The following is a 9,012-nucleotide window of genomic DNA, read 5'->3' as shown; positions in this document are numbered from 1 at the left end:
GCCTGGGCAGCAGCATTCTGGATGAACTGTCATTCTGTGTCTACTTGGGAAGGCCTTGATTACTTTGTAACACAGTGTGTGGAAGTTCTTTCTGCGCCTGAGACTCTGCCTCTGGGCTGTGTCTTGTGTTCCAGAGCCGCGGTCCCAGCATATTTAAATCACGGTGGCGTTAAATACGTTTTAATATCTGATAGGGCCAGTTTCTGCGCATTGCACTTTTTTTCCTTTCAGGAACGTGTTCGGGCCCGCGGCAGGGGGCGGGGTCGCGCCTCCGCCTCGGCTCTGGTTCCAGCCAAGCCTCACCGACGCCGAGATGGAAATCCCGAGGCTGCTCCCGGCTCGCGGGACACCGCAGGGCGCCGGTGGCGGTGGCGGCGGCGGCTGCCCGGCGGGTGGCGGCGGGGTGCACCGAGCCCCGGCCTCTCTGGCTTGTCAGGCCCCCACGCGCCGCCTCCTACTGCTCCGGGGGGCCCAAGATGGCGGGCCGGGGCCGCGGAGCGCAGAGGCCCAGAGGGCCTCCCGGGGCCTGGGCCCGAGCCTGAACCGGTTGGCGCCCAGGCCCGATCACCGGATCAGCAGCGGCGGCAGAGGCGGCGGCGCTGGCGGAGGAGGAGGAGGCAGNGGCGGTGGCGGCGGAGGCGGCGGCGGCGGCGGCGGCGGCAGCGGCGGCAGAGGCGGTAGCGACGACTTCTTCCTGTTGCTGCTTGACCCGGTGGGTGGCGATGTAGAAACCGTGGGCACGGAGCAGGCCGGAGCGCCCGTGCGGAGGGAGGAGGCCGGGGCAGGCCCGAGGCCCGAGCGGCGCCAGAGCGCCGGGCCCCCAGCGGGCCGTCCCGAGCCGGGTCCCCGCTGTCTGTCTGCGGTCCCGGCCGCGTCCCCGCTTCCCGCGGCCGGCCCGGGCCCAGCGGCGGCGGCGGTGGCGGCGGCAGCGGCGGCCTTCGCGGGCACCATCACCATCCACAACCAGGACTTGCTGCTGCGCTTCGAGAACGGCGTCCTCACCCTGACCACGCCCCCGCTGCCCGCCTGGGAGCCGGGGGTCGCGCCGTTCCCGCAGCCGCAGCCGCCGCCGCAGCCGGGGGCGCTGATCGCCCCGCAGGCCGCCGCCGCCGGGTTTCCGCCCGCCGCCGCCGCCGCCGCCGCCGCCGCCGCCGGGGCGCAGCTGGGCGACTGCCCCGAGCTGCCGCCGGACCTCCTGCTGGCGGAGCCGGCGGAACCCGCGGCCGGCCCGGCGCCCCCGGAGGAGGAGGCCGAGGCCCCGGCCGCCGCCGCCGCCGCCCAGAGCCCCCGCGGGCCCGCGGGCCCGGGCCCGGGCGTGGTGCTGTACCTGTGCCCGGAGGCGCAGTGCGGCCAGACCTTCGCCAAGAAGCACCAGCTGAAGGTGCACCTGCTGACGCACAGCAGCAGCCAGGGCCAGCGGCCCTTCAAGTGCCCGCTCAGCGGCTGCGGCTGGACCTTCACCACCTCCTACAAGCTCAAGCGGCACCTGCAGTCGCACGACAAGCTGCGGCCATTCGGCTGCCCGGTGCAGGGCTGCGGCAAGAGCTTCACCACCGTCTACAACCTCAAGGCGCACATGAAGGGGCACGAGCAGGAGAACTCCTTCAAATGCGAGGTGTGCGAGGAGAGCTTCCCCACGCAGGCCAAGCTCAGCACCCACCAGCGCAGCCACTTCGAGCCCGAGAGGCCCTACCAGTGCGCGTTTTCGGGCTGCAAGAAGACCTTCATCACGGTGAGCGCCCTGTTCTCGCACAACCGCGCCCATTTCAGGGAACAGGAACTCTTCGCCTGCTCCTTCCCGGGCTGCAGCAAGCAGTACGACAAGGCCTGCAGGCTCAAGATCCACCTGCGCAGCCACACCGGGGAGAGACCCTTCCTGTGTGACTTCGACGGCTGCGGCTGGAACTTCACCAGCATGTCCAAGCTCTTAAGGCACAAGCGGAAGCACGAGGACGACCGCAGGTTCACCTGTCCCGTCGAGGGCTGCGGCAAGTCCTTCACCAGGGCCGAGCACCTGAAAGGCCACAGCATAACCCACCTGGGCACCAAGCCCTTCGTGTGCCCCGTGGAGGGCTGCTGTGCCCGCTTCTCGGCTCGCAGCAGCCTCTACATCCACTCCAAGAAGCACCTGCAGGACGTGGGTGCGTGGAAGAGCCGCTGCCCGGTCCCCACCTGTAACAAGCTCTTCACGTCCAAGCACAGCATGAAGACCCACATGACCAAAAGGCACAACCTCAGCCAGGACCTCCTGGCCCAGCTAGAAGCTGCCAACTCTCTCACGCCCAGCAGTGAGCTCACCAGCCAGGGGCAGAGCGATCTCAGTGGGGCCGAGCTCGTGTCTCTGTTCTCGGATGTGCCTGGCCACGGCTCCGCCGCGGTGCTGGACACGGCCTTGGTCAACTCTGGCATCTTGACTATTGATGTGGCCTCTGTGAACTCGAGCCTCGCGGGAAGTCTCCCTGCGGACAATAACAGCAGCAACCATTCCTTGGGGCAAGCGGCCGAGCCTCGGGCCTTGAGGGGGGCCCCCAGTGACCTCCCCCAGAGTCTGGATACCTCTCTCTTCTTCGGAACCTCGGTGGCTGGCTACCAGCACAGCCCCTTGGACATGGACGATGTCTCCGCCGGGAACGTGGGGCTCTTTGGCTCCTTGGCCCTGAAAAACTCAAGCCTGGAGCCGCAGGCTTTGACACCCAGCAATAAGTTGACTGTGGACACGGAAGCTCTGACCCCCTCCAGCACCCTCTGTGAAAACAGTGTCTCCGAGCTACTGACCCCAGCCAAAGCCGAGTGGAACGTGCACCCCGAATCTGACTTCTTTGGACACGAGGAAGAAACCCAGTTCGGATTCTCCCACCCAACAGGAAGCCATGGGTCTCAGAAAGACACAGATCTTATCACGGTGACCGGCACCCCGTTTTTGGTATGAACCGACTCTGCCTGTACCCTGCCTGCCCTGTGGCTCACTTTTTTTGGTTGTTGTTGTTGTTGTTGTTGTTGTTTTATCACACTCAAATGTGAGAATGTTCTGGAAGGAGTGCTTGCTTGCCTGCAGTTGTTTCTTGCCGCCTTGCAAAGGAACGCATCTGTGGATTACCAATTTAGGGATTTCAGTTCTCATCTTGAGTCTGGGACTGATAAGTTCTCTGACTGTGAGCAAGTCTCTTAACCGAGCTGAGCCTTAATTCATTATTTATAAAAGTAGCCTTTTTTTGTCTAGCTTATTTCTGTTTCCTTCTAACTGCATTTCAATTTTTTTGTACACCTTTGGTGTAATTTTTTAGAGTATTTCATAGTGGTTACATATGAATCTCATGTAATGAAAAGGATTGTGATCCCTTTGAACATTAAATGATCAGAGATAGAGGAACTCGTGTTTTAACTTTTAACATTTATCTTACCTCCTTTTCACAATATCCATTGTATCAGTAGAGTGCAAAAATGTTGAATTTTATGTGGTTGTTTGATGTTTTCTCAGTCTTCTTATGTTGTCTTTCTGTAGAAGTTTTTTTTTTAAGAAAAATATCAGGGATTTGATATATTACAAGCATATTCTAAAATATTGCCTCGTTACCATTGAACAAGTGGCCTTATACTAGTCATTTAGTCCTGCCAAGCCTTACTCTGCTAGCTTTACAGTGCTGATAGAAATGCACATTATTCTCATGCATATTGGATCTATTGATGCTTGAGATTGTTACTGAAGGGAAAATATATGCTTGGGCTTTTCTGAATCTTCTTTAGTTGTTTGTTTGTTTCTTTCTTTCTTTCTTTCTTTTTTGCCTCCTTGTGTCCCCTCTTCAAGTCCTAGAGTACACAAGATAGGAAACACATATATCATAGTTTTCAGCCAATAATAGTTTATAAGTATTATGCATAGATGGGAATTTATTCCTTCCACAATTTCTTGAGGAATTTTTCTTTACAGAGTTCTCATTTAACACTGTTCACTGTTTTATTCGTCCACTTAACTGGTGTCTGCTCTGGATCAAAGCCAGCTCTTGGCCTGACTCTACTATTCTGATAGAATTTGGAAATGGACCAGAAGGTAATATTCATTTCTTTTTCCTGGTGACCTCATTTGTAGCCCTCTCTGGAATGAGAGGTTTGCTATGTATTTTGAAATAGAAATATTGTCAATCTTAGCATGAGTGTAGCATTTTATGATTTATATAGAAAATTCATATCTAATATATTTGATCATCATAATCTTGATGAGAAATTGTAAACTCAAACTGATACTAAAACTTTCCTGATGTAAATTGATTTCATTTGGTAAATATTAATTATTTCTATATGTGTAGTTCACATCAAAGAGGAAATATTTCTACCTCTCCCATTCTGCTCTTCTGAATTCCATAATCACTTTGTTAATGAGCAATCCTTTTGTTGTGCCTATGGATATCCTTGTTCCCTTCTGCTTTTTCTGCCCCCATTCCTGTAGTTCCTTATATATGCACACCAGTCTGTGCTATGCCTCTACTTTTTTCTCTAATTTTTCACTTCTTTTTGGTCACTCTTTTCTCTCACATGATCTATTTTTTTAGTCACAATAATTATTACAGTCTGTATGCACCACGATGGTATTTTCTGGATTCAGCTTACAAGTGTGTTTACAGGAGGCAGATGTTAATGGAAACACTTTATCCTATAAGATCTGATGACAAGTACCTCTTTAAATTTGTTTGCCATGTTTTCTACTAGAAAAGAGTTATTTTGAAATACTCAAATTCAATACTGTTTTTTTGTGAGGACACTTGAAGAAAACACTTTTTTATAGTACTTTGGCAATATATAATTTGCCACTTTGAAGTACATTACATACTACTACCTTTATAATTTTTATATTGTTTCAACCCATTTAGTAAAAAGGTAATAAAAGTACACATTAACTTTTAATTTAAAGTAGTGTTCAGAATTTTAGTATGTCCAAGCTTCAAGATTATTATTGACTTAGCACTTTGAAAAGATTTTAAAGACTATGTTAGAAATGCATTTTCATGAGTTAAACATTTCTCATTTTATTCTTCAAGGAATGCAAAGACCTGAGGTAAACACAGACTTTATAAGCATTATTAAGATAATAGATCCATAAAGGTATTTTAAACTGTCACTTATGTTGTTGTCTTTCTGATTTCTCTCCATACCATTGCCCTAGCATGAATGACTGTAATGTAATTACAGTGACTACACGTGACAACACATATAATGGCCATACTTCTGGTGATATAAATTTGACATTTTTTAAATGATGTCTTGATTTCATTTTATCTCCTTTGCCTTTTGTGTTTCTGTAGTCTTTCTTGATTTATTAAGATTTTCTAATTGTATTAATAACAAAATGCATTATATGAAGATTGTTTTCAAAGGGCCTTGTTTAGCCTTTTGATCATGTAAAATATGTTAATCTTGCTATAACTTGATATTTCAGTTACTTAATATTGTACTGTTAAATAACTGAAAGTCTTGAGTATTATAAATAAAACTTGATGGATTTTTATGTCATCTGTCAGGAAATTTTCCATCCTGGAAAAAAGGATTATAGTGTAACAGGATATTTAGAATATTAGCTCTCTGGAGTTATTCATAATCCATTAGTATTAAACCTATTTAATAATGCAAAAAATAACTTATGGACCTTACCCAAAATATGTCATAATTGAAATGTAAGACTGGACTAAATTGTATGTGTATATTGCTTTTGAAAAATACAGGTTCTTTTCCTTTACTTTTTTTAAGGGAGAAAGGGTTTATTTATTCTCATAGTTCTGTAGCACTTTCTATAATACTGGAGAGATTACAGCAGCAGGAACTTCAGGGATGTGAGCACATTAGATACGTAGTCAAGAATAGAGAGAATAACAAATGGATGTGTGCTCATCTTAAGCTTTCACTCTCCACCCCAGCCACAACTATGATGGGACTCCTACAACAATTAACAGCATCAAAATAATCCCCTACAGGGCCTAGAGGTCATCGTTCTGGTGATGTTAGATTTTGTTCAGTTGAGAATGAATACTAATCATTACAGTATGCATTCTACAAAGTTCAGGGATGAAAGATCTCTTATAACTGTGCTGCTTTATGATGTACAAAGTTCTCATAAATAGTTCCTGTTATCATCTTCATTTTACATTTGAGAAATATGAAATGCTAGGAAGTTTGTGTGATTTTCCTAAAATCATAATTTTACAAGTGGTTGGGTTTGGTGTAGTTGAAAAATTCGTCCAGAATCCTGATGATACTTTAAGCATACTACACAATTATAATGTGATGAGAGGCAGAGACCTAGACATGTCAGTCTCAAATCTGAATTTGTGTACTACAATAGACTATTTCCTTGATTCTTAATCACCCCTGGAATTGTTCTAGAAATACTTGCAACAATGGCTATAAGAAGAGTATTTCAAAACCTTCCAGATCTGTTCAGTGATCCAGAAAGATGTTTTAAGAATACATATCCCCCAGCCGGGCGTGATGGCACACGCCTTTAATCCCAGCACTTGGGAGGCAGAGGCAGGAGGATTTCTGAGTTGGAGGCCAGCCTGGTCTACAAAGTGAGTTCCAGGACAGTCAGGGCTATACAAAGAAACCCTGTAAAAACCAGAAAAAAAAAGAAAAAAGGAAAGAAAGAATACATATCCTAGCCCCAATGAGCATAAAATATTCTTATTTATGTTGGAAACTAAAAATAAGACTGATATATTTATACCTTCAATTGCTCCTGAGGTAGTTGGAATTATCCACTAGATATATCTTCTAAAGTAAACAAAAAGGTAATTATTTTTCTCAAGTCACCATCATTATTCAATATAAATTTTGTATTACATTAAATATATAATTTTAAATTGTTATTTTTTGAGATTATAAATACATCATTTTCCCCTTTCATTCCTGCAAATCTTCCCATTTGGCCCTCCTTGCTCTCTTTCAAACTCATGACTTCCTTTTCATTAATTGTTGTTCCATACATATATGTATTACTAAATACTTAAATACAATCTGCTCAGTCTATATAGTGTTGCTTGTATATATGTTTTCAGAACCGACTAATTGGTAATGGATGGCCAGTCGGTGGTTTCTTTCTTGGAGAAAACCACTTTTTCTGTTCTCAGAAAGTCCTAGTTGCCTGTAGTTTTTGTGTAGGGTTGAGTTCTCCTATGCTTTTCCCCGTGCATGTTAGTATGTTTACTTGTCACCCTTGTTCTGCTCACACTCAAGCAGTCATGTACGTGAGAAGAGAAACCATAGCCCATAGTGAACTCCCTATTATTCTGGCTTTTCATTTTTTTCTGGCCCCCTTTCCACAATGATCCCTGAGCATTAGGTAGAGGAGTTGTGTTGTAGATGTGTCAAATGGGACAGAGCTCCACAACTCTACATTTTCTTTTTAAATAGAAAAGGGTCACACTGCTACTTTATTGATGTTCTTAGTTTTTATACCTTTTCAGGATAAGGGACCACATATTGTTGTTTTTGTTTTTTGTTTTTTACCTGCTAACTCCACTAAGGAATATTTTTTTAATTTATTTACAATCCAGCCACTAATCCCATCCTAGTCCCCCCTCCCAGTTCCTCATCCCATTCTCACCCCCATCCCTGACAGAATGCTCCCCCACCAGGCCTCTCCACTCCCTGGGGCCCCCAGTCTCTTGAGGGTTAGGTGCCTCTTCTCTCACTTAGTCCAGACCAGGCAGTCCTCTGCTGTACGTGTGTTAGGGTCCTCATATCAGCTGGTGTATGCTGCCTGGTTGGTGGCTCAGTGTCTGAGAGATCTCAGGGGTCCAGGTTAGGTGAGACTGCTGGTCTTCCTATGGGGTCGGCCCTCCTCCTCAGCTTCTTCCAGTCTTTCCCTAATTCAACAACAGGGGTCAGCAGCTTCTGTCCATTGGTTGGGTGTATCTGTTTCTGCTTCTGTCTCAGTCAGCTGCTTGTTGGGCCTTTATTTATTGCAACACTCGAACTGGGCATTACTTTTTCTCTTCAACGTCTTGCTCTGAAGCTTCCTTTACGCTTTTTGCTTGGATGCCAAAGAGCCAGGCATTGGCATTGGCCATGTGAAGACTGGCAAAAGCCTTAGAGTTTTCTTCTTCTGTGACGACGCTGGCCTTTTCTTTTTTTTGTACACATTCCAGATGGGCATCACAGGTCCTGTCAGCTGGGTGGCCAGCTTAAGTTCTTCAGCAGAACTGTCTCCCTTCTTTGGAGCAGAAGGCTTCCTGGGGGAAAGTATGAACTTGGAGCAGTACTCCTTCAGGCTCCTTCAGGCGCTGCACGGTGGCCTGCAGCGATTCAGTGGATTTGTTTTGCCTCCTTGGGTCCACAGAGATGCTGATGGTGCAAACCATTTTCATGTGGATCCCAGCCACCCTGAGTTCCTCCACGCTGAAGCACCTGACAGCCCGGACCTTGGTGTGGTATCTTACTGTAGGGCACCTCACGGTGGGCCTGATGGGGCCAGATGTGGGACGAGGGGCAATGCTGTGCGCTTTCGCCTGCCGAGCCTTTAGTCTGTGGGTCTTGCATGGCAGCTGGTTAAACCAAGTGACCACTCGCTGCTGCCAATGCTTGTGGAAGTGGGGCTTCATGATCACGCCATTCCGGCTGGGTGCCATGGCTGCCTCCTACACAGGAGAACTGCCAAGCAGAAAGGCTTTTAATTTTTTAATGTAGGTGTATAGCACTATAAATTTCCCTAGTGGGACTACTTTCAGTGTGTTGCAAAGGCTTAATTGTGTTGTGTTGTGTTTTCATTTTCATTTAGTTCCTAGAGAAACTCTTGCTTTTTTCTTTGAGTCATTCATTATTCCATGAGGAGTTGCTTGATCTTCATAAGTTTGTGTATTTACTAGGAATTTATTTACTGTCAATTATAAATTTTATTGCATTGTAGTCATATAGGATATATGAAGCTATTTTAGTATTTTTAATTTCAAAGAAATATTTGTTTTAGCTGGGGTGGTGGCACACGCCTTTAATCCCAGCACTTGGGAGGCAGAGGCAGGTGGATTT

At 47.1% G+C, this 9,012-nt stretch overlaps 1 protein-coding gene and 1 pseudogene across 1 annotated transcript; one reads left to right on the top strand and one right to left on the bottom strand.

The window, feature by feature from the left end:
- Positions 1 to 272: 272 nt before the first annotated feature.
- On the top strand, positions 273 to 6,532 carry LOC110286999 (zinc finger X-linked protein ZXDB). The gene has a single exon (XM_021153697.2). It carries the CDS (start codon positions 314 to 316, stop codon positions 2,927 to 2,929), a length of 2,616 nt encoding a protein of 871 aa, XP_021009356.1. The 5' UTR covers positions 273 to 313; the 3' UTR covers positions 2,930 to 6,532.
- A 1,438-nt stretch (positions 6,533 to 7,970) lies between these two features.
- On the bottom strand, positions 7,971 to 8,647 carry LOC110287315 (annotated as a pseudogene).
- Positions 8,648 to 9,012: the final 365 nt, after the last annotated feature.

Source organism: Mus caroli, chromosome X, assembly GCF_900094665.2.
Source record: "Mus caroli chromosome X, CAROLI_EIJ_v1.1, whole genome shotgun sequence".
Lineage (NCBI taxonomy): Eukaryota > Metazoa > Chordata > Mammalia > Rodentia > Muridae > Mus > Mus caroli.
Note: the sequence above shows the minus strand (reverse complement) of the source record. Positions and strands in the feature narration are given on the sequence as shown.